General features: G+C 41.6%; 1 protein-coding gene across 4 annotated transcripts in view; it reads right to left on the minus strand.

Moving 5' to 3' along the window:
* NSMF (NMDA receptor synaptonuclear signaling and neuronal migration factor) overlaps positions 1-26,076 on the minus strand; it is a 78,343-nt gene extending 52,267 nt beyond the window's left edge. For 2 of the 4 annotated variants that reach the window (XM_069747708.1, XM_069747711.1), the window contains exons 1-4: positions 25,874-26,076; positions 14,497-14,558; positions 2,001-2,480; positions 1,208-1,283 (exon numbers count right to left, since the gene is read on the minus strand). In XM_069747708.1, the coding sequence (XP_069603809.1) occupies positions 1,208-1,283; positions 2,001-2,480; positions 14,497-14,558; positions 25,874-25,944 (689 nt within the window). In that variant the 5' untranslated portion in view covers positions 25,945-26,076. The remainder of the gene's footprint in view (positions 1-1,207; positions 1,284-2,000; positions 2,481-14,496; positions 14,559-25,873) is intronic. The other 2 variants (XM_069747709.1, XM_069747710.1) reach the window with 2 other exon arrangements.
* Between the last annotated feature and the right edge of the window lie 955 nt (positions 26,077-27,031).

The raw sequence follows: 27,031 nt of genomic DNA on the forward strand, positions 1-27,031 counted from the left end.
AAATTTACATACTGTTTTAACCCTGGAATAGGTGAAGGAGGGGTGATGTTATATAACGTGTGTGTACAACACTCTACAGTATACATACTTTAGCTGCTAAAGAATTTGATAGATAGCGATTGGTTCCCCAGTTAGTACAACCACACCATTAGCAATGAAAATGGGGTATAAATGGTTTACAACAAAACCATTTTATTATATACCTGATGAAGGCCTACATGGCTGAAACGCGTTGTTTATTTTTATAACAGAGAATGTTTTTATTGTCTTTTATAAAATTTTGCATTTGACTTAGACAATAAAATATCATCTGATTCAACATCAGAGATACTTAGATCTTTGGCTATATAACCCTCTTATTCCAAATTGGGTTAAGGATCCTCTGAATGAAGCGCCCTGATACTTCTTTATTCAGCAATAATCCATGTATGACTATGGAGTCATTTAAGTGTATGATAAAACCTGGCTGACAGTGCCCCGTCCCAATACCATAATGATGGCCTAGTATATAATACTATATATAGTGCAGTAACCTATGGGATGCTTAGATTTCCATCGTTATTAGATAGCTTTCCATAAGTTGATCATGTACCTGCATTACTTTTTTGTTTTGGAGAAATTTGTAAAACTTTTTTTCCCCAGAGGTTTCATCGGTAGAAGCAATTTTCCACTTTGCTCTTCGCTGTGTACAGCCGATGAGCGGTTTATTGGTTTAATGAGAGAAAATCTCCAGTTTGCTGACAGTCCTAAGAGATTCTATTTTGTGAAAGCTGCAAAAGTAGAAAGCCTCAGGATATTAATCTTTGTCAGGTAGTGCTGGTGGAAGGCGCAGCACGCCAGAGATGCTGACGAGGGCAGGTTTATCTACAGTCCCAGGTTAGTCTCATTCTGTCAGCATCCATAGATCATCACATGAATTAAATCTCTGTGTCAGCTCACTGGTCCAGACACACGTGTATCTTAAAAAAGCCTCCAGCAGCTGACAGCGGCCAAGGGCAAACATCACAATGTCAAAGTGATCTCTGTGATTTTTTCTTTGTAAGCGCACAGTGGCTCGTCCGAGGAGTGAACATTGCTCTTTTCTCACGGACGTCACAGGTAATAGTTTTACAAGTCTGAACGAACTATTTTTATTCTTTGAATGCCAGAAAAAGTTACAAAACAAAAAGTCTGGAGCTAGAAAAGTATAAAACTAATGACTACTCACGCTTGCATAGTTGTGGTAGCAGTCTGAAAGGTGAAGAGATTTTCCTTAGGGAACCAGGTCCGAACAGGAACATCATCTACCGAAATGTAGAAAAAATACGATTGTAGCATAAAATGATATATTTAGTTTTGAGGTTACATAGTATCAGCGAGTCTATGCTATCCTATCAGCTTGACAATGTGAAGTGTGACATCCAGGGATGTAGCTATAGAGGGTGCGGAGATACTAGTCACACCGAGGACCTGGTACCTGATATGTCCCAAATGCCCCTTTGCCACAGTCGAGAGTCACCAATGGCACAAAGATGGGAGCCCTATTGCTGATTTTGCATTAAGGTCGCGGAGCTTTGATAAATAATTGCACAGCAATGGCATATTACTATACAGTCATGGGGTATACGATTTTCATAACGCCTTCCCATGTAATAAAAAACAAAGTGATTGAAGAAGTAAAGTGAAACTTTTTGACTACTTTACTCTTTTATGTCGAGGAGATATTATCAGCCAGAGAGGATAGCATGAGAGAAGCCACCGCCTCAGCGTAACTTTTTATAAGGTAGGAAAGGCCTCACTGTAACCACGATCTAATACTGAGTGCATTAAATAACTCATTATATTGCTTTCATATGAACTCTGGGGCATTAAAACATTTAGTAACCCTTTGCTTAGTAGTAGTTCAACTATGCTGGCATGTGGACCTCATCTTCACTTTTGTGGGGGTAAGATGGGCAGCAGTGAGCTGTCCAGGCCACCACCTACTTTCTGTGTTTGTAGCCCAAAGCCCTGACACTCACCGGATACTTTATCGATGCTGTACATGCGTTCTAGTTTTTTCTTGCGCCATCCAGACTCATTGGATTGATGTTGCTCTAGATCAAATGAGTGCTGTGCCGGCACGGTGAGGTTGGCACAATTTTGGCACTCTTTGGAATTCTGTCGGCTTCCTGACCAACTTTTACAAGGCCTTGTGATATTGTGAGCACTGCCTGAGTTTTGCAAGGGATGATGATGATGGGAGTGATGATGATGATGCTTTTTGTCCTGCTCAGTCTTCATCACCACCAGTTCCATGCTGTCACTCTCGTGGTCAGACAACATTGGCCTTTCTCCAGAGATGGTGTAAACTCGAGGCTTTGGTCCTTCGCTGGTTAACTTCTCCTCTCGTTCCTCAGAAAAACTTCTTTCCAACTTGCTGTCTGAGATGGAAGAAAGACGACGTTTGTTCTGAGAAGCTTGGAGCATTTCTGGGGAATCTTCCTGGATGAGGAGATGGTCTATGGTAACCAAGAAGACAAACAACAATAATGACTGGGCTACAGATGGCTGAAAAAACTGCAATTTGGGTTAGATGGTGATATACAGTGGGTACAGAAAATATTCAGACCCCTTTAAATTTTTCACTCTGTTTCATTGCAGCCATTTGGTAAATTCAAAAAAAGTTCATTTTTTTCACATTAATGTATACTCTGCACCCCATCTTGACAGAAAAAAACAGAAATGTAGACATTTTTGCACATTTATTAAAAAAAGAAAACCTGAAATATCACATGGTCAGAAGTATTCAGACCCTTTGCTCAGAAACTCATATTTAAGTCACATGCTGTCCATTTCCTTATGATCCTCCTTGAGAAAATTCTATTCCCTCATTGGAGTCCAGCTGTGTTTAATTAAACTGATAGGACTTGATTTGGAAAGGCGCACACCTGTCTATATAAGACCTCACAGCTCACATTGCATGTCGGACCAAATGAGAATCATGAGGTCAAAGGAACTGGCCAAGGAGCTCAGAGAGAGAACTGTGGCAAGGCACAGATCTGGCCAAGGTTACAACAGAATTTCTGCAGTACTCAAGGTTCCTAAGAGCACAGTAGCCTCCATAATCCTTAAATGGAAGAAGTTTGGGACCACCAGAAGTCTTCCTAGACCTGGCCGTCCAGCCAAACTGAGCAATCATGGGAGAAGAGCCTCGGTGAGAGAGGTAAAGAAGTAAAGAAAGAAGAACCCTGCGATTACTGTGGCTAAGCTCCAGAGATGCAGTAGGGAGATGGGAGAAAGTTCCACAAAGTCAACTATCACTGCCGCCCTCCACCAGTCGGGCCTTCATGGCAGAGTGGCCCGACGGAAGCCTCTCCTCAGTGCAAGACATATGAAAGCCCACATAGAGTTTCCTACAAAACACATGAAGGACTCCCAGACTATGAGAAATAAGATTCTCTGGTCTGATGAGACGAAGATAGACCTTTTGGTGATAATTCTAAGCGGTATGTGTGGAGAAAACCAGGCACTTCTCATCACCTGCCCAATACAATCCCAACAGTGAAACATGGTGGTGGCAGCATCATGCTATGGGGGTGTTTTTCAGCTGCAGGGACAGGACGACTGGTTGTCATTGAAGGAAACATGAATGCAACCAAGTACAGAGAGATATCCTGGATGAAAACCTCTTCCAGAGTGCTCTGGACCTCAAACTTGACCAAAGGTTCACCTTCCAACAAGACAATGACCCTGAGCACATAGCTAAAATAACAAAGGAGTGGCTTCAGAACAACTCTGTGACCATTCTTGACTGACCCAGCCAGAGCCCTGACCTAAACCCAATTGAGCATCTCTGGAGAGACCTGAAAATGGCTGTCCACCAACATTCACCATCCATCCTGATGGAACTAGATCGAATCTGCAAGGAAGAATGACAGAGGATCCCCAAATCCAGGTGTGAAAAACTTGTTGCATCATTCCCAAGAAGACTCATGGCTGTACTAGTTCAAAAGGTGCTTCTACTCAATACTGAGCAAAGGGTCTGAATACTTATGACCATGTGATATTTCAGTTTTTCTTTTTTAATACATTTGCAAAAATTTCTACATTTCTGTTTTTTTTTCAGTCAAGATGCGGTGGCGAATGAACATTAATGAGGAAAAAAATGAACTTTTTTGAATTTACCAAATGGTTGCAATGAAACAAAGAGTGAAAAATGTAAAGGGGTTTGAATACTTTCTGTACCCACTGTAACTATTACATTTCAACACATTTCCTACACAATTGGGCAAAGCAGTGAAGAAAACTAACTTGCCAAGCCTAATATTTTGAGTACAAGTATAGATTGGTAAACTAGTCTCATACATGAGGCTTCTATTCCTGTCCAATCCACTGCGCGGATTTCTATATCTGTCATGCCGAGGTCAGATGCTCCAGGCAATATAATACCAATCCCTCAAGTGAAGGCAAGGCTGAAAAGGCAGAATTAAATGTGCGCCATGTAGCGGTATTTAAAGCTTAAGCTCAGCTAATTAAAACTCATCTACCAATAATTAAAGCCGGCTTAGGCACCATGTTCTGCTCGCAGCTCTCAAAGCTCCACATGCACCGCATCTCGAAAGGGAACGACAAATGGATAAATCATGTGAAAAGCTGCTAAAGGCTGGGACTTTTACTTGGCTTGAATTAAATTGTAGATAGACTGGACGAATGTTATATGATGGAGAAAATATATAACAGCAGCCATCATCTGGGATATTGTGCTCAGGGAGACTGGAAATAGTTTAGAGGCCAGCAACCTTATTACGGAAGGACGTGATTGGGTTTGCATTGCCTACAAAGGTTGTAGAATTGACTTTATATGAAGAATAAGGATCTGAAGGTGTGACTGTAGATTTGACACTTCGGGGTGGGGGAAGCAGGACTATGACACTGACCCATTTTATTTAGTGTTATAGTATATATTTTATTCAGCACAATACATTGGCTCTTTATTGGCATCGCTCCTAAGCTCCTGATAACATACATAGTAACATAGTAACATAGTAACATAGTTAGTAAGGCCGAAAAAAGACATTTGTCCATCCAGTTCAGCCTATATTCCATCATAATAAATACCCAGATCTACGTCCTTCTACAGAACCTAATAATTGTATGATACAATATTGTTCTGCTCCAGGAAGACATCCAGGCCTCTCTTGAACCCCTCGACTGAGTTCGCCATCACCACCTCCTCAGGCAAGCAATTCCAGATTCTCACTGCCCTAACAGTAAAGAATCCTCTTCTATGTTGGTGGAAAAACCTTCTCTCCTCCAGACGCAAAGAATGCCCCCTTGTGCCCGTCACCTTCCTTGGTATAAACAGATCCTCAGCGAGATATTTGTATTGTCCCCTTATATACTTATACATGGTTATTAGATCGCCCCTCAGTCGTCTTTTTTCTAGACTAAATAATCCTAATTTCGCTAATCTATCTGGGTATTGTAGTTCTCCCATCCCCTTTATTAATTTTGTTGACCTCCTTTGTACTCTCTCTAGTTCCATTATATCCTTCCTGAGCACCGGTGCCCAAAACTGGACACAGTACTCCATGTGCGGTCTAACTAGGGATTTGTACAGAGGCAGTATAATGCTCTCATCATGTGTATCCAATACATGATATTATGATTCCTGCTGACTCCACCTGAAGATGACAGTAACTCATCCAAGTTTAGCTCCAACATGATCACTACAGATAATATCCTGCCTTTGTGTAAATTTGGCCTCAGAGGGACTGCTTCCCCTCCTTTATCCAGACAAATGCCCTTTTCCTGGCATAACAGATCATCTACATAAGAGCCAAGAGAACCAAATATAATAAAAGCTCACATTTCCAGCTTTAGATGTCATTGTGAAATGACAGAAGTCCTTCAAGGTCATTGTAACAATACATTTTTAGGAAAGTATCTCACAGATGATGAACTGAGCAGCGAAATTCATAAAACATATTTTTCAAATAATTTCCAAAACAGGATGCAAGTGGCTAGAGAACATTTCTATAAATTTGGGAAGGTCCGAATTTTCCACGATGCCAGGTTTGAAAACAAGTATTTGTTTCTCACCCCGACCACTTGTACACTGAGTCAACACTTCATACAAAGTGCTCCATGGAACATAAAATTGCAAGTTTGCATCCTGAGAGAACACTCGGCCTTTTGTCCTCAATGCCGAACGTGCTCAGGGCAGGAGCAAATTACCGTAACTTTTCTGAGATCTAATTACGGTACTTGTTTCACTCACTGATGTGAGCATGTTGCAGGGATGGGACCCTGCTGGGCAGTCAGATAATGAGATAAACAGATCAATGTAATTAGTTTCAATAAAAAAATCTTTTATATGCAGATGCTCCCGGTTGGAATACCAAGCACCACATGCAACAGTATGAAGTGTTTGCCAGGCAACCAGTATTACAGACTAGAACTTAGCAGCTGCTGCACTTTATTGAGTTGTTAAACTAATGTCAAGCTCTTCAGTGTCACCTTGAACATTCTGGTCCCTTTTCTCCTATAGTAAAAGTCATCAGATGAAACTGACTAGATGTTTGTTTAGATTACAAAATGGAAAAGCGCATACAGAGACAATTATACTGCCCTTATAGGCAACAATAAAACTACTGTATTATAGTTCAATGTAGACAAGAATATACAATAACTTTATTCCTTATCTACAAGAATATAACTACTGTAATACTACTCCTATGCACAAGAATATAACTACTATAAAACTGCCCCCTATGTGCATGAATGTAACTACTATAATACTGCCCCTATATACAAGAATATAACTACTATAATACTGCCCCTATGCACAAGAATATAACTACTATAATACTGCCACCATGTACAAGAATATAACTACTATAATGTTGCTCCTATGTACAAGCTGTGATGCAGTGACCCCTGTTACAGCTAGGGGGCACTGCATGTTCTCCTCAGAGTATGCATGGAGGCGTAACTGGGTTTGTGAATCAGTGTCCGGCATGGTTGTAAATGGCCAGTATGTGTCGCAGAGGAAAATCCTCTGCGCTATAAGCCGATAATGTTGTTCTGGGACCTGTAGTCCCACAAGTATTGTTGTGTAGCTTTAAAGGGAGGCTTACAGGGTTAGTCGGAGAGCTGGGTGTGTCTGACTAAGCACACACTCATCCCACCTATGGGAGTGGTTACTAGTATATAATGTGACTATGGTGTGGTAACATGCTAAAGAATGTATGGACCTGATTGGTCCGTGTGTAAGGTCCTGGAAGGCCTGTGTGTTGGACGGTCCCAGGGGGGGGATGGATGTCTTGAAGAGCACATGGAGAGGCCTTGGATCTGGTGGCCTGTGTGTTGGACGGCTCCAAGTGGGGACGGATATCCTGAACAGCACACAGAGAGGCCGTATGTGCAGAGTCTGTGATGGCACTGCACTGGTGAAGCTATCGTCCCTCTGAGGATCTGAATTGTCTGGAGTGCATTGGTCACAGAGACGGTGATCCCAGTTCAGCAGCTTCAACAGGAGAGAGCACTGACAGGAGGTCAGCATGTGGAGCAGGAGCTCCAGGAAGGTAACGCAGAGTTGGGGAACTGTGTGCACTGACAAGGGTCAGTTAATAAACTGTGTGGTCACCTACAATAACAGGACGAAGTGAGGTCCGGCGGGTGTAGAGACTGCGAACCAATGTGAAGTGCTATGGACTGTGTGGAAGGTCTGTGATGTGTAGCATGGCCTACAGTGGTTTAATAGGAAGTGTATAATAAACTACATGGATTGTTTAAGTAAGAAAATGTAACTGTGTGCCTTTATCCCGTTGTCAAGCGAGTATTCCCCAACCCGCTAGTGATCGTGGCATCACAAAGCATATAACTACTATAATACTGCCCCCTATGAACAAGAATATATAGCTACTATAATACTGCCCCCTATGTACAAGAATATAACTACTATAATACTGCCCGTGTGTACAAGAATATAACTACTATAATACTGCCCATGTGTACAAGAATATTACTACTATAATACTGCCCCCTACGAACAAGAATATAACTACTATAATAATGCTCCTATGTACAAGAATCTAACTACTATAATACTGCCACCATGTACAAGAATATAACTACTATAATGTTGCTCCTATGTACAAGCTGTGATGCAGTGACCCCTGTTACAGCTAGGGGGCACTGCATGTTCTCCTCAGAGTATGCATGGAGGCGTAACTGGGTTTGTGAATCAGTGTCCGGCATGGTTGTAAATGGCCAGTATGTGTCGCAGAGGAAAATCCTCTGCGCTATAAGCCGATAATGTTGTTCTGGGACCTGTAGTCCCACAAGTATTGTTGTGTAGCTTTAAAGGGAGGCTTACAGGGTTAGTCGGAGAGCTGGGTGTGTCTGACTAAGCACACACTCATCCCACCTATGGGAGTGGTTACTAGTATATAATGTGACTATGGTGTGGTAACATGCTAAAGAATGTATGGACCTGATTGGTCCGTGTGTAAGGTCCTGGAAGGCCTGTGTGTTGGACTGTCCCAGGGGGGGGGATGGATGTCTTGAAGAGCACATGGAGAGGCCTTGGATCTGGTGGCCTGTGTGTTGGACGGCTCCAAGTGGGGACGGATATCCTGAACAGCACACAGAGAGGCCGTATGTGCAGAGTCTGTGATGGCACTGCACTGGTGAAGCTATCGTCCCTCTGAGGATCTGAATTGTCTGGAGTGCATTGGTCACAGAGACGGTGATCCCAGTTCAGCAGCTTCAACAGGAGAGAGCACTGACAGGAGGTCAGCATGTGGAGCAGGAGCTCCAGGAAGGTAACGCAGAGTTGGGGAACTGTGTGCACTGACAAGGGTCAGTTAATAAACTGTGTGGTCACCTACAATAACAGGACGAAGTGAGGTCCGGCGGGTGTAGAGACTGCGAACCAATGTGAAGTGCTATGGACTGTGTGGAAGGTCTGTGATGTGTAGCATGGCCTACAGTGGTTTAATGGGAAGTGTATAATAAACTACATGGATTGTTTAAGTAAGAAAACGTAACTGTGTGCCTTTATCCCGTTGTCAAGCGAGTATTCCCCAACCCGCTAGTGATCGTGGCATCACAAAGCATATAACTACTATAATACTGCCCCCTATGAACAAGAATATATAGCTACTATAATACTGCCCCCTATGTACAAGAATATAACTACTATAATACTGCCCGTGTGTACAAGAATATAACTACTATAATACTGCCCATGTGTACAAGAATATTACTACTATAATACTGCCCCCTACGAACAAGAATATAACTACTATAATAATGCTCCTATGTACAAGAATCTAACTACTATAATACTGTCCCCTATGTACAAGAATATAACTACTATAATACTGGAAAAGAAAAAGCAACGAAGATCAGCTCACCTCCTCTCAGGCCCAGCGCACGGATCATGCAGTGCAGCAAGTAGTTTGAAGAAAAAGCAGAAGTCCAGCGCGGGTGATGTCCGTAAAAAATACCTTTTATTCCATATTCGTTAAAAGCACATAAATCCAAAGTCCATCTTCATATCCATAGACACAAAAACGGGTGATTCATACCAGTGACAGTCACAGGCTTAAAGTGCATTAAAATCATACGCGTTTCAACGGTCGTGCCGCCTTACTCATTGTGATAAAAATAAAATGAAAGAGGGCTGCCATATAGGACTAGGCCCATTAGGTTACACCCCCTGATCTTGCAGACAACAGAAACAGGGCAACACCTACAGGTAATTAATGAGTTTAGCCTGAAATTTGCATGTCCAAATACTATGCTTAAGGCAGGAGAAAGAAAGGGAAGGGGGGGAAAAAAAAAAAAAAAATTCTATGGACTTTTATATGGATGTTATATATACAAGAATTATAACTTATCATTCATAATAATTCATAAGATCCTGCCGGATATTCATGCCTAGGGGGGCTCTGGACTTAAGCTGATACATCCACCATATCTCTCTGTTGGTTATTTTTCTTTTTATATCTCCCCCTCGGAATGGAGCTTTAACCCTTTCAATCCCGCGGACCTCCAATGAGCTGACATCCCCATTGTGTTTATGGATGAAGTGTTTGGATGCAGCAGAGCTCTTATGGGTGATTTTATTCACTGCATCAGACAGGTGCCTCCTTATTCTCACTTTCAGGGGACCCCCTGTGCACCCCACATATTGCTGCTCACTGGTGGTGCAATTAATCAGATACACCACATTGGAGGTGTTGCAGTTAATGTAGTGGTTAATTTTGTAGGTCTTTTTGGTGACAGATGAGTGGAATTCCTTACTGTTCACCATATATTTACAGCAGGTGCAGATATTGTGCCCACACTTGTATGTGCCTTTAGTACTGAGCCAGTTTTCTTTCTCTTTTAACCTTTTGTCCTCACTAACAAAGAGGCTGGGGGATAAGATGTTGTTCAGACTAGGGGCTTTTTTAGCGATATAGCGCACTGGTTTGGACAGGATTTGGTTCAGCTTTTTATCCTGGCTCAGCATAGGGATTCTTTTTCTGATGATATCAGTAATCTCTTTGAACTGAGGGCTGTATGTAGTGGTGAAGGTGATGTGCTCCTCACTGGACACACGGTTACTACTCGCTTTACTCAGCATAGTCTCCCGATCTATATCCTCCACAATGCTCTCAGCCCTCTGCAGCATCCAGCTGGGATAGCCCCTATGAGCCAGCCTGCCCCTCACCTCCCTCTTACTCCGGTCATACACTTCCTTGGTGGTACTGTTCCTCTTAAACCTGTAGAGTTCCCCCACAGGTATGTTTTTTATTACATGTCTCGGATGACATGATTTGGCATGTAATATGGAATTAGTCACGGTATTTTTCCTGAAAGGGGAGATTGTGATGATTGAATCTGAATTTAGATCTAAAGTAACATCTAAAAAATTAATGTTTCTACCCCAATTGTATAGGTGAATTTCAAATTCATTTCATTTTCATTCATATATTTGATAAGTTCAGATATCAAGTCCGCAGGTCCCTCCCATATGAGGAGCAGGTCGTCCAGATAGCGTCCCAGCCACCTAATATAGGGGGAGAAGGGGTTAACATGTGAAAACATGAACAAGCTCTCCCAGGCTGCCATATACAGGTTAGCGATAGATGGCGAGAACCCTGCGCCCATCGGGGCTCCGCAAACCTGCAAAAAAAACTCTTTATTAAAGGAAAAAAAGTTATGTTTGAGGAGAAAGTCCACCGAGGAAATCAAAAATTCCTGTATAGCCGGAGTGTAGTCACTGTAGTCCTGGAGATGTCTCCTCAGGATGGAGATAGTCAGGTCATGCATCAGGGAGGGATACAAGGCCTCCACATCACAGGAGATGAAGATACAGTCTCCAGACCATTCCGTCTTATCCAGGGAGGAAATCAAATGCTTTGTATCTTTTATATAGCCTGGTAGTCTAGAAATCAGTGGTTGCAGATACATATCCACCCAGGTACTGAGGTTTTCACCCATGCTTCCAATCCCTGCTACTATGGGTCTGAATGTAGGGGGGAAGACTTCCTTGTGGATCTTAGGCAGGGAGTGGAAGATGGGGATTATAGGGTGTTCCACAAATAAATCCTCAGACAGTTTTTTATCCAGTGCCCCTATAGCAAAACCCTCAGAAAGCAGATGTTTTATTTTTTTCTGGAATAGTTCAGTGGGATCATGCTGTAGTCTCCTATATAACAGCAACACGTATAGGAGACTACAGCATGATCCCACTGAACTATTCCAGAAAAAATTAAAACATCTGCTTTCTGAGGGTTTTGCTATAGGGGCACTGGATAAAAAACTGTCTGAGGATTTATTTGTGGAACACCCTATAATCCCCATCTTCCACTCCCTGCCTAAGATCCACAAGGAAGTCTTCCCCCCTACATTCAGACCCATAGTAGCAGGGATTGGAAGCATGGGTGAAAACCTCAGTACCTGGGTGGATATGTATCTGCAACCACTGATTTCTAGACTACCAGGCTATATAAAAGATACAAAGCATTTGATTTCCTCCCTGGATAAGACTGCATGGTCTGGAGACTGTATCTTCATCTCCTGTGATGTGGAGGCCTTGTATCCCTCCCTGATGCATGACCTGACTATCTCCATCCTGAGGAGACATCTCCAGGACTACAGTGACTACACTCCGGCTATACAGGAATTTTTGATTTCCTCGGTGGACTTTCTCCTCAAACATAACTTTTTTTCCTTTAATAAAGAGTTTTTTTTGCAGGTTTGCGGAGCCCCGATGGGCGCAGGGTTCTCACCATCTATCGCTAACCTGTATATGGCAGCCTGGGAGAGCTTGTTCATGTTTTCACATGTTAACCCCTTCTCCCCCTATATTAGGTGGCTGGGACGCTATCTGGACGACCTGCTCCTCATATGGGAGGGACCTGCGGACTTGATATCTGAACTTATCAAATATATGAATGAAAATGAAATGAATTTGAAATTCACCTATACAATTGGGGTAGAAACATTAATTTTTTAGATGTTACTTTAGATCTAAATTCAGATTCAATCATCACAATCTCCCCTTTCAGGAAAAATACCGCGACTAATTCCATATTACATGCCAAATCATGTCATCCGAGACATGTAATAAAAAACATACCTGTGGGGGAACTCTACAGGTTTAAGAGGAACAGTACCACCAAGGAAGTGTATGACCGGAGTAAGAGGGAGGTGAGGGGCAGGCTGGCTCATAGGGGCTATCCCAGCTGGATGCTGCAGAGGGCTGAGAGCATGGTGGAGGATATAGATCGGGAGACTATGCTGAGTAAAGCGAGTAGTAACCGTGTGTCCAGTGAGGAGCACATCACCTTCACCACTACATACAGCCCTCAGTTCAAAGAGATTACTGATATTATCAGAAAAAGAATCCCTATGCTGAGCCAGGATAAAAAGCTGAACCAAATCCTGTCCAAACCAGTGCGCTATATCGCTAAAAAAGCCCCTAGTCTGAACAACATCTTATCCCCCAGCCTCTTTGTTAGTGAGGACAAAAGGTTAAAAGAGAAAGAAAACTGGCTCAGTACTAAAGGCACATACAAGTGTGGGCACAATATCTGCACCTGCTGTAAATATATGGTGAACAGTAAGGAATTCCACTCATCTGTCACCAAAAAGACCTACAAAATTAACCACTACATTAACTGCAACACCTCCAATGTGGTGTATCTGATTAATTGCACCACCAGTGAGCAGCAATATGTGGGGTGCACAGGGGGTCCCCTGAAAGTGAGAATAAGGAGGCACTTGTCTGATGCAGTGAATAAAATCACCCATAAGAGCTCTGCTGCATCCAAACACTTCATCCATAAACACAATGGGGATGTCAGCTCATTGGAGGTCCGCGGGATTGAAAGGGTTAAAGCTCCATTCCGAGGGGGAGATATAAAAAGAAAAATAACCAACAGAGAGATATGGTGGATGTATCAACTTAAGTCCAGAGCCCCCCTAGGCATGAATATCCGGCAGGATCTTATGAATTATTATGAATGATAAGTTATAATTCTTGTGTATATATAACATCCATATAAAAGTCCATAGACTTTTTTTTTTTTTTTTTTTTTTCCCCCCTTCCCTTTCTTTCTCCTGCCTTAAGCATAGTATTTGGACATGCAAATTTCAGGCTAAACTCATTAATTACCTGTAGGTGTTGCCCTGTTTCTGTTGTCTGCAAGATCAGGGGGTGTAACCTAATGGGCCTAGTCCTATATGGCAGCCCTCTTTCATTTTATTTTTATCACAATGAGTAAGGCGGCACGACCGTTGAAACGCGTATGATTTTAATGCACTTTAAGCCTGTGACTGTCACTGGTATGAATCACCCGTTTTTGTGTCTATGGATATGAAGATGGACTTTGGATTTATGTGCTTTTAACGAATATGGAATAAAAGGTATTTTTTACGGACATCACCCGCGCTGGACTTCTGCTTTTTCTTACTATAATACTGCCCCTATGTAGAAGAATATAGCTACTATAATACTGCCCGTGTGTACAAGCATATAACTACCATAATAATGCTCCTATGTACAAGAATATAACTACTATAATAATGCTCCTATGTACAAGAATATAACTACTATAATAATGCCCCTATGTACAAGAATATAACTACTATAATAATGCCCCTATGTACAAGAATATAACTACTATAATACTGCTCCTATGTACAAGAATATAACTACTATAATAATGCTCCTATGTACAAGAATATAGCTACTATAATACTGCTCCTGTGTACAAGAATATAACTACTATAATAATGCTCCTATGTACAAGAATATAGCTACTATAATACTGCCCGTGTGTACAAGCATATAACTACTATAATACTGCCCCTATGTACAAGAATATAACTACTATAATACTGCTCCTGTGTACAAGAATATAACTACTATAATACTGCCCCCTATGTACAAGAATATAACTACTATAATACTGCCCCTATGTACAAGAATATAACTACTATAATACTGCCCCATATGGAGTTTGGTCTTACCTGAGCCGTTTTGACCTTCCGGATGAGTCTGTGACAAGTATTCTCCAAAGGCCCTCGCTGCTCTTAAAAATAGAGAAATAATATATCACAATCTATCCCAGTATACTTTTACACTATGACATTAGTGATACTTAGAACATAATCACAAAATGTATTTTAAAAAGTTTTTTTTATTAATTCTGCAGAAGAAGCGACAGTTCTCTTGTTATCTATTCAAGTGAATGGGCCTGAGGTGCAATACCGGACGAGGCATCAGGAAAAACGTTGTACAAATCGATGTACTTGCTCCCAAAACAACTCCATTCAGACATATGGAACCAATTTTTAGGTCCAGAAATGTTTGGAAAAATCTACCAAATAAAACCTTGTCTTATAACTTCAGTTAACGTTTTAATTAACAGATAATTAACAGTATCTAGTGATCTACATACGGTATATACAGGGTGCATATGTGTGTATGTATATTTCTGTTAAACCTGTGCATGTTTTTGCTTACAAAAATTTTACCTTTGTGACTAAATAATTGAATAGTATAAAGCAGCAGGAAAAAAAATTGAAATTACCTGGAACTTCCACTGCCTCACCATGGATTTCTGATTAATGCAACATGATAATACATAATGTATTATTACTGAGTTCAGTCATTCCTAAAAAGTTCTTTGCTATTGTCAGAACTGCAGGTTTCTGCAAGCTAAACACTTCTCTATGCTGCAATCTATTTTTGTTTTTGTCTGCCTATAGTTAAAAGGAAACCACATTATAGTAGTTATATTCTTGTCCATAAAAGGCTGTATTATAGTAGTTATATTCTTGTACATGGGGGCAGTATTATAATAGTAATATTCTTGTATATAGGGGCAGTATTATAGTAGGTATATTAGTTTACATAGGGGGCAGTTTCATAGTAGTAATATTCTTGTACATATGCAGTATTATAGTAGTTATATTCTTGTACATAGGGAGCAGTATTATAGTAGTTATATTCTTGTACATAGGGGCAGTATTATAGTAGTTATATTCTTATACCTAGGGAGCAGTATAATAGTAGTAATATTCTTGTACATAGGGGAAGTATTGTATTAGTCATATTCTTGTACATAGGTGGCACTATTATAGTAATTATATTCTTGTACATAAAGAACAGTATTATAGCAGTTATATTCTTGTACATGGGAGCAGTATTATGGTAGGTATATTCTTGTACTTAGGAGGCGGTATTATAGTAGTTATATTCTTGTACCTAGGGAGCAGTATTATAGTAGTTATATTCTTATACATAGGGGCAGTATAATAGTAGATATATTCTTGCACATAGGGGCAATATTAAAGTAGTTATATTCTTATACACAGGAGCAGTATTATAGCAGGCATATCCTTGTACATCGGGACAGTAATATAGTAGTTAAATTCTTGTACATAAGGGGCAGTATTATAGTAGTTTAATACAAAAATATAACTACTATAATACTGCTCCCAGGCACAAGAATATAACTACTATAATACTGACCCATATGTACAAGAATACTAGTAGTTATATTCTTGTACCTAAGGAGCAGTATTATAGCAGTTATATTCTTGTAAACAGGAGCAGTATAATATATTCCATGTTCCTTTTCTCCGAACATTTTGAAACATTAAGTTGGAAATTGTTTGCTAAAATTTCATATTCAATAAAAACTAATTGAGCCATAAAGTGATGTGTTATAGAGAAGACTAGGAATAGCCACTGACTCGTTTTCACTGTTTAGCATCCAACGACAGACTCCCATACCTAAAGCAAGGACATACCAGTCCTCATCACTGGTGACAATATGGTAGTTCAATGAGTAACTTCCTTAAAGCCCTCCTTCTCCCATCAAAGTTTGTATCCTCTTAATATATTGCAATCATCATATTCTATAGTACTGTGTACTTACAAATGCCCATTTAGCCTTTCTACCCAGCTAACTCTCCTCTTTTCTCTGCTCTATGTAGAAACAGGAAGTCTCTTGCCCCTGCATTTTTCCTCCCCCTCTTCACCTCCTGACCCAGATGCTCCACTTCTCACCCCTGCCAGGGACTCTTGCAACAAGTTCTAAGGCATACAGGGAAAATTTACCTCCTGTTTCTACATAGAGCTTAGAAGGATTCAGCTAGCCAGTTTTTAATCATATGACGTCATAGACGTAATGGAAAAGAGAACAATTAGCTGCGTAGAAAGGCAAAAGGAGCAATTGTAAGTACACAGTGCTACATATTATGATGATTGCAATATATGAAGAAGATACAAGTTTTGATGGGAGGAGGGCTTCTTTAAATGCTGTGAAACCTCTGTGCATCCTCATGATCTTTTCTATAGTGTTCACCATCGATGCACAAGCTGCGAGGACACACCATGGCCTGTTAGGAAGAGTTGGCATCTGTGCATCTCAGGAGCGAGGCCGTCTTGTATCGCTTTACAAGCACGGACCATGTCTCGCTTCTCCTTCCAGGGTCCTTAAGCTGGTAATGAGGCAGGCACAGTAAGAGCTGCAGGAGGCCGATTGTTTTATTGAAGATTATAATGGAGACGTTGGACGCTGATTGCTCAGGCGGTAAACTTCAGCCAAATACACTCTTTAGTGAATAAGTCCAATCTCCGTTCTGCTGGTAGGCTCACAAATTAGCTCCTTGGCTCGTCTCCACCATGTCTTCTCTTTTCCTTAACGCCCGTAATCATCTTGTTTCCAGCCCACGCCACATCTATAAAAATAATCCTTGTAGCTTCCGCCCACTGCTACAGCCTACCGATAGATGCCCCTGTGAGATGCCACTTACTCAGATCCCCTCATAAGTCGCTTTCTGGCACTGCGGGCATATGTGCTAGCTAAGCGCTCACTCATCATAAAGTACTGCCATCCAGTCTCCACTAATGGTGGACCACACCTTGTCCCCTGGAGCTTAGTACTGGAGATACTGGGAAATGGGGTACAGTTGTCCGTACAATGTTAAACTAGAGTTTAGTTTTGCATTTCATGTGAGAATTAGGTTTTATTCCAAGAAAACATTTATTCGGAGGTGATTTCAAGGGGACCAGTCATATTGTACATGCAGTGCTGTCTGTAGGTGGTCCTATGTAGTGACGGAAAGATGGAAATCACTAATTAGGAAGACGAGGGTTACAAATGAATAAAATGTGAGTTATGCCGAATCTTATCCTAGAAATACAATCAATAAATCCACTGGGCGCCTTCTTTATGACACGTGCCGGGTTATTCATTCTATTCTTTCCATGCTTAGGAGTATAGTGAGCAGAATCTATTGGTGACTGACAAATCCCTCTATACATAGTCATACAAGGAAGCATGTCAGTGCCTAAATATGACCACCCACAGGATTCCTAAGCAGAAATATCATTTTTTCTCTCACAAATACATACATACAGAAGTATTTGACAATTGCTAACTAGTACCGCCCACTGGACTCCTAAGCATAGCAAGGTGATCAGGAAGATAAAGCAATAATATATGGAGGTATAATGAAACTTTTCCCCAAAATAGCATCAGTCTGCTCCTCTCCAGTATTATAGCAGGCTCCCTCTAATCCATGACGTAGCAAAAATTTTAATTTGGGTTAACCGGTAATTCAGGGATGATAATGTAAATGGTGCTAGTCATACAGTATTAATACAATAGCCTTTGGGCAATTTACCCCTTCTTCTGTTTAGAGCTACAGACTCCTATAGGGCCACAAATAAGCTTCTAGAGCCGCTTCTATGGTATGAAGGAGCTGTCAATCAATCTATATGGGGGATCCTGATCTTCTCGCTCCATGCGCTGGTGTATATAATGCATCAGCCTCCACCAGATCAGCACATTCCCATGTCAGTGTGGTCACAGCACTAGATGGCGCTCTACAGCCTGTTTATCGCGCTACCCAGGGCTCTTTTCATGGAAGGAGTATTGCTACTCATACATATTAATAAATTACATTTAATGTCCCTGGGAACACTAATGTTCACATCCAGAATCTATATGGTAGTTTATATTTCCAATCCTGTAAGAATGAGCCATGAAATAATGATTTACTGGGTCGGGAAGCAGATGCAAATAGCAGAGCATGAATTAATGTCTGGGCTTCCTGTCATTGATGTAAATACGGCTCTTTGTGTATGTAATCATAATGCAGAGGTAACAAGACAGCGAGCACAATCAGTAATGGACTTTATATTCCTCACTAAAGCAGGAAAAATGCAGATAATATTACAGATATTCACAGATGTCATGTCTCCAAGGTCCGCAGAATTCAGTCAGCTATTATCAGGATCCTCCACATAGCAAATAGTGTCCTTTACTTCAACGTATAACTACAGTGGTTCCACAGCAAACTAACTAACCGGACCTCCCCCACCCCCCATGTATTATTATTATTATTATTTATTGTTATAGCACCATTTATTCCATGGCACTTTACATGTGAGGAGGGGTATACATAATAAAAACAAGTACAATAATCTTGAACAATACAAGTCGCAACTGGTACAGGAGGAGAGAGGACCCTGCCCGCGAGGGCTCACAATCTACAATTATTACTGGAGGTCAGCTAAGTGTGGCATGCTTGTTGACTGTTTCCATAGAAAACCAGCAGAATAGTGAGTGCAGCTCTGGGATATAATACAGGATGTAACTCAGGATCAGTAATGTAATGTAATGTATGTACACAGTGACTGTACCAGCAGAATAGTGAGTGCAGCTCTGGGGTATAATACAGGATGTAACTCAGGATCAGTAATGTACTGTATGTACACAGTGACTGCACCAGCAGAATAGTGAGTGCAGCTCTGGACTATAATACAGGATGTAACTCAGGATCAGTACAGGATAAGTAATGTACTGTATGTACACCGTGACTGCACCAGCAGAATTGTGAGTGCAGCTCTGGAGTATAAAACAGGATGTAACTCAGGATCAGTACAGGATCAGTAATGTAATGTATGTACACAGTGACTGCACCAGCAGAATAGTGAGCGCAGCTCTGGAGTATAATACAGGATGTAACTCAGGATCAGTAATGTATGTACACAGTGACTGCACCAGCAGAATAGTGAGTGCAGCTCTGGAGTATAATACAGGATGTAACTCAGGATCAGTACCAGATAAGTTACTAACGTTAAAAATTATAAAGTTACCAAAGTGTAATTTATGATAAATTGCTCCAATGTTTTGAGTGAATTATATGTAATAATTGGAATAATTGGAAAATTGGAGATCTAGGCTTCCAGAAAAATAAGCTAATGTGTTTTAATTCAGCAATTTTCTCAGTAACATTTACTTCAGTGTGATTTACTACAATGTGATTTATTGTCTGACTGGTTTAGTATTTTCATTGTAGTAATCATTTTGTCAGGGCAATGATCCATATGCTGCGTTTATATTTCTATACATATTACAGCGGGTTAATAATGCACTCATGTAAATGGTACTTAAGACCAGAGGTCTCCTCTTGTGGCTCTCCAGCTATTCACAGGCATGCTGAGAGTTATAGTTCTGCATCAGATGTGTATAGCTGCCTTTTAACACAGGTAGGTTTAGGTTTTCTACCAAATGTTCAAAGAACCTTTCTTTCTAAAATCATAAAATCTCCAGAAAGTCCTTGAGTTGTCCTCTTCTGTCAATATGGCCACCATGTCATGTAATTCTAGGAGGTTGTCACTCAGTTGTCCCTGGTATGTGTTAAAACTGAGTCTCTGGAGAAATACCGAAGGAGTGGATGTAGAGTTGCAAAGTCAGACACATTAGAAAAATGCTCACTCTGGAAAGATGAGAACATGCAGCAAACAATCAATCTGCACCACTGCCCCCAAAATGTCTCTGTGACGTTTACTTTTAAATGTCACTTGAAGGGAAACCTCAGAATAGAGGCTCTAGCTGTGGTCATTAGGTGATGGCGGTCATTGTATTGTGTGGAATTATTTTTCTCTGGTCTTCCAAGGATCTGTCTTATAGACCCCATCTTCTGTTATATACACATACAGTGGGGCAAAAAAGTATTTAGTCAGTCAGCAATAGTGCAAGTTCCACCACTTAAAAAGATGAGAGGCGTCTGTAATTTACATCATAGGTAGACCTCAACTATGGGAGACAAACTGAGAAAAAAAAATCCAGAAAATCACATTGTCTGTTTTTTAACATTTTATTTGCATATTATGGTGGAAAATAAGTATTTGGTCAGAAGCAATATTTCATCTCAATACTTTGTAATATATCCTTTGTTGGCAATGACAGAGGTCAAACGTTTTCTGGAAGTCTTCACAAGGTTGCCACACACTGTTGTTGGTATGTTGGCCCATTCCTCCATGCAGATCTCCTCTAGAGCAGTGATGTTTTTGGCTTTTCGCTTGGCAACACGGACTTTCAACTCCCTCCAAAGGTTTTCTATAGGGTTGAGATCTGGAGACTGGCTAGGCTACTCCAGGACCTTGAAATGCTTCTTACGAAGCCACTCCTTCGTTGCCCTGGCGGTGTGCTTTGGATCATTGTCATGTTGAAAGACCCAGCCACGTTTCATCTTCAATGCCCTTGCTGATGGAAGGAGGTTTGCACTCAAAATCTCACGATACATGGCCCCATTCATTCTTTCATGTACCCGGATCAGTCGTCCTGGCCCCTTTGCAGAGAAACAGCCCCAAAGCATGATGTTTCCACCACCATGCTTTACAGTAGGTATGGTGTTTGATGGATGCAACTCAGTATTCTTTTTCCTCCAAACACGACAAGTTGTGTTTCTACCAAACAGTTCCAGTTTGGTTTCATCAGACCATAGGACATTCTCCCAAAACTCCTCTGGATCATCCAAATGCTCTCTAGCAAACTTCAGACGGGCCCGGACATGTACTGGCTTAAGCAGTGGGACACGTCTGGCACTGCAGGATCTGAGTCCATGGTGGCGTAGTGTGTTACTTATGGTAGGCCTTGTTACATTGGTCCCAGCTCTCTGCAGTTCATTCACTAGGTCCCCCCGCGTGGTTCTGGGATTTTTGCTCACCATTCTTGTGATCATTCTGACCCCACGGGGTGGGATTTTGCGTGGAGCCCCAGATCGAGGGAGATTATCAGTGGTCTTGTATGTCTTCCATTTTCTAATTATTGCTCCCACTGTTGATTTCTTCACTCCAAGCTGGTTGGCTATTGCAGATTCAGTCTTCCCAGCCTGGTGTAGGGCTACAATTTTGTTTCTGGTGTCCTTTGACAGCTCTTTGGTCTTCACCATAGTGGAGTTTGGAGTCATACTGTTTGAGGGTGTGCACAGGTGTCTTTTTATACTGATAACAAGTTTAAACAGGTGCCATTACTACAGGTAATGAGTGGAGGAAAGAGGAGACTCTTAAAGAAGAAGTTACAGGTCTGTGAGAGCCAGAAATCTCGATTGTTTGTTTCTGACCAAATACTTATTTTCCACCATAATATGCAAAAAATGATTAAAAAAAAGACAATGTGATTTTCTGGATTTTTTTTTCTCAGTTTGTCTCCCATAGTTGAGGTCTACCTATGATGTAAATTACAGACGCCTCTCATCTTTTTAAGTGGTGGAACTTGCACTATTGCTGACTGACTAAATACTTTTTTGCCCCACTGTATTTATCTATTTCACAACTTCATGCTCTGCTTTTGAGCATACTCAATGGCTCCATGTTATCAGCCATTTCAAGCTGGACAGAAGCTGGCTGTAGTCAGCCTGGAAAATATCTTGCCCTCCAGTCCCAATCATATCAGTTCCCCTAATGACAGAGTCTTGGCTAGGATTTCTATCACCTGAGGCACGAGTCCAGTTTGCTGTTCTCGCTTCGTATCTAAATACTCTAGCAAAGGCAAAGTGACTTGTTGGTGGCCACTCAACACCTGATCCTTGGGGTACAAGCCTCTGTTGCCCCTCTCTGCCATAGGATTGTCTGAGATCCCCGAGAGCGCACACAACCACACGCTATCCACAACCTCCCCAATAGCTGAAGCGCAAGTCTTCCTGGCAGTGTCTCTGGTTTTATAGAAAATTTTATTACCCTCCATAAACGGCCAATTTGTAAACGTAATATTCCTGTCACGTCCGATCGTTATTCTCACTGTCTGAAATACGGAGACACTTTCTTTCAATGGAACATTAACATCCAAATGACAACCGTGCTCTGTGCATGCTTCTAGCTTCTGCAGTCACTTGGTGCATATCCAGTGGGGGTGTATAGGCTGCACATGAACCTGGGCCCCTCCACATTCTAGACCGGTAGCACAATGATGAAATAACACCGTATGTATAGGATCCATATTCACTAAGAATGATTGGTGACTCCAACCTATAAGTTTGGGCTGCAGGAGCTCCTATGTTTCTGAGAAACCGCCACCTCTAGCCAGTCACGTAACAAGAAGTGTCTCAGCCTGGTTTACTGGCACAAGCCTGTTGCATGGTCCCGTAATCCCAGAAGGTGACTCTGCCACGAAAGACGACGACGCTCGCAGGAAATGTGCACAGTCCTGAGTAGTAAAATGTAAACCTCCAAGTATGTGAATCATGACCATCACTATGGAGCAAGTTCCTCATCATAGCACTCAATTTTAGATACAGGCTGTAGTCAACCCGGCCGGGATGAGGTGAGGAAATGATCATTATATAATGCCAACATATGATATAGCGCTGCAGTCATAGGAAGAACATTAAAACTACATGCAAACTGTGTCCCTGTGCAAGGACCCCAGGGAGTAATTTGCTCTCCAACCCAATACACATCATAGTAACTCTTTCCTATCACATTTATATCAAGTGATCGGCCGAGGGGCACCACTGTCTACATTAGCCCATTAATTAAATCAATCCCAGTGTAGACCAGTACTTTGTAAATATCCGGTCATTCTCTGGAAACAAATTTACCCCATTTGACGAAACCTTAACCCTGCTGTTGTCTTCGGTCAAAAATGACCGACCTTGAACTTCAATATTCTTTAAAATATTCAATATGCGGCTCTGAAACCCGTGGCCGACCGACCCATACTCATTTAAGTCAATCAACCACAAGTTTCAGAACCGCATCTTGAACACCCCCAAAAAATACCAAAGTTCAAAATAGGTCTCCCCAGACCGAAGACAACAGCAGGGTTAATTATCTCCTCTATCTCCCCGTTTACTGAGGTTTTATTATCTGTCAAGATCATAAAAAGTATAGAAAACAAATATACCGAAGACTGCCTAAATAAACTTGTTTTGTTGGTGGGTGGGGGGCATTTGCGCAGAATACAAATAAAAGTACTTCTGAATCTATGCATTCTGTAACATGGGACCATTATCACACTCGGTTAATAGTTTACAATCCAAGTGAATAGTTTTGACCCACAATGTATTTGATTTGCTAATGTACTTTTTAAAAATCTGCAGTTATTATGCCGTATGGTCCTGTAATGATAGTCTCCAGTCAGTGAAATGTGCACATATATATCTCTGCTGCAGATCACTGACCAGCCGGATATTACCCGATATCTTTTCCCAGTCTTGAAAGATCACTTCATTACAATCTATTATATTGAACCAGTAAACGGATCAGTGATGGGCAACCTGTGGATTCCCAGGAGCTGCAGGACTACACCTCCAAGTGCACCAATGCATGATCATAGCTGTAGTTTCAAAACTTCTACAGCCAGCGATGGCAGAACACATTTATATACACCTGCATGGATGGTCTTAGACATAAGGTATCAGACAGCGAACAAATAGTCTCACTGTTAATGGCATATGGTGAGAATTGCTGCCAGACCCCTCCAGTGCCGATGCTCCTGCCAAAGGGATTTAAGGAACGCCGGTCCAAATAAGGGGTAGGATCTGCAAACATTAATCCTATATCTATAAGCAATTTATGTGTCTATCAACTGGTTATTTTGGTTGATGGCAAATATTAGTTCACATCAATGTTTATCAGGTCATGATGGGAATTGTAGTTTTGCAACTGGTGCAGAACCTTAAATTGTAGATAAAGAAAAACTTTAAGAGATATATATTGATAGATAATAGGTAGATATCTGCACAGTATGGAAGCACCATGTATATAGATGGAAGATGCAGCAGAGCTGACTTTCTCATTTACTAATATGGCCATTCATCTTATGTGAAGGAGATGGAATCCCACACAACACAATGACAAACTTTGTCCCGCTACATCTGGAAAATGTAACATAACTATGCTTTTGTGCAGAATAAAAGAAGTAATTCATGAAGTGCAGAGAACATTCCCTAATATAAGACTTCTGTATTATCCCCCCTCTCTGTCATTTTGTGGCTTTAACCCTATACCCAGCTCATCTTTATCACCACTATATAATCCACAGCAATTAACTAAGATGTCTGTGCTGGAGATTCCTCTGTCTGTGAGGACATGTCATATCCCCTGTATAGGTCTATAACCCCACCAGTCCTTTCCATTAATGAGCTGGAGGTCTTTTCCCTTGTTTTACTGGCCTCCACATAAATCACTAGAGTAGTAAATCCCATCTAGGTGTCCTCATCACAAACTCCTAGTGACGGAGCCCTTCAGCATGACCTTGGCTGCATATTGTCTAATTAGACAAAGTAAGGGGCCTAAATGGGAATATAATAGTATATTGTACGTGTGGCATATTTTGTACTATTCACAATGACATTGAAGGGTGGGCTGCCCTTGTATCCTTTCCTAAACAAATCTGGTAATCTGATGCATAGTGTCATCACACCAGGATGAAAGGTGAACAGCTACAGTAACAACCTGGAGCTGGTAGTCCAATAATTGTGGCAATATTTACACCCAGCAGTAACAATAGTGACAAAGCTGCTACATTATATAGAACTATTGGTGACATTGTAGGTCTCCAGCAGGCTCAGGTCTGGTAGTGTTTGCTGGTGTCACCATAGAGCCTCTGATCCCCTGAGTGCGGTGACACGGGTCACATTGGAATTAACACTGTCTGTCTTCACTATTCCTATGATAACACTTCCAGTAGTCAATGAAGCATCTCCTTACTCAGCGCCCACCAGGAGAGAGTTGGGATCATCTGAGGATTCCGGGGAGCTGGAGTGCAGGTGATTCATGTGTTAGGGGTAATTAGGCTGCTAGGGGTACATTTAAGAAGTGGTGTGTTGGGGGCTTTCTAGGGTCTGGTTGCAGGCTGGAGGTCTTTGTAGACAAGGCAGTATACGCCATAGCAGTCAGCCTGGGTTATGTAATGTCAGGTGGATTTACCAGTGATCCTAGATGGGGTAGATCTAGAAGGGGCTGCTTAAATTCAGTAAGAGAATGGACCCCAGAGCATGCAATCTATGCCCTCCAGTAGCAAAGTATGTGGCCATACATAACTAATGCTGCCTGGCACCACAAGCAGAAAAGCCAGGCTGCTGACTGCCATGCACTTACCTAACTTTGGCGGCTACATTGGAGATGGTGTCATTCCTCAATGCCTTCTTCTTGGAGACAGCTGTGCCCATCCTTGATAAAAGAAGAGATTGGGGGCCACATCCGACCAGCCCAGTGTGGGGGTCGCCACAGTGTTAAAGCTGGGGCTGCAGAGGTGAGGAGGAGCTGGAGCTGCTGCTGTGCCCTCTGCCTGGGCTGTGACTGAGCCTCAGACTGTGCCGCCTCAGTGCAGGAGGACAGGGCAGGAAGGTGCCACCATGTATGGGCAGAGGATGTTACCCAGGCCTCCTACTGACAGCATGGGCAGGGCCAGGTGCCTGATGGAGGAGGGGCAGCAGTGGCTCGCTAGTGTGCTCGGTCTGTGCTGCTGTACAGAGTGGGCACTGCTGCACTCTGCAGATGTTAACCGTTTCCTGCTTGCTCCTGCACTCCCATAACAGAAGATGAATGAGCTGGTAATGAACACATTCTGTAGCCTCAGCTAATTACGGACCTCACCATGAAGGCACCAAGACTGAGAAAACAAAAGGCAACAATGGCACAGAAACGAAGTTTAGCAGCCATGCTACACTGCTGGAATAAAGAGCGACACAGCAGGAAATATTAAAAATGTATATATTTATTTAGTGACAAAATAAAAGACCTTTAAAATATACAGACATTATGTTCCATCAAAAAATGCATATATTTACATAAAAAACATACATATAGAAAAATGTGCACGTATCAGGACTTCATATGGCAGGTCACTCCATCATAATACTAAATAGTAAATAAATGATTAATTAATGCCCCCAAGGACTCAATGCTTATTATAGCGCCATATTGCACATAAAAAAGTGTTCCAAAAAATCATAAAAATGAATAAAGTGTACAGACAATGTGTCACTTAATCAAAAAAAGAGGGGGGGTAGTGCACGCTTGCAGGCAATTGGCGGTCCTAATACAACTCCCCCATCTTTATAAGTAAGTGACTCCAGATAGCGTGCATGCATTGCACCTTATGTATAGCACTTTATTTTAAGCACATTTTTGCACTTTTATGATCTTTAGATTGCGGATTTTGCTGCAGATCCGCAGTGTTTCCGCAGCTGCGGATCCGCAGCAGTTTCCCATGAGTTTACAGTACAGTGTAAACCTATGGGAAACCAAAAACGC

The sequence above is a fragment of the Ranitomeya imitator genome, chromosome 2 (genome assembly GCF_032444005.1).
Source record: "Ranitomeya imitator isolate aRanImi1 chromosome 2, aRanImi1.pri, whole genome shotgun sequence".
NCBI lineage: Eukaryota > Metazoa > Chordata > Amphibia > Anura > Dendrobatidae > Ranitomeya > Ranitomeya imitator.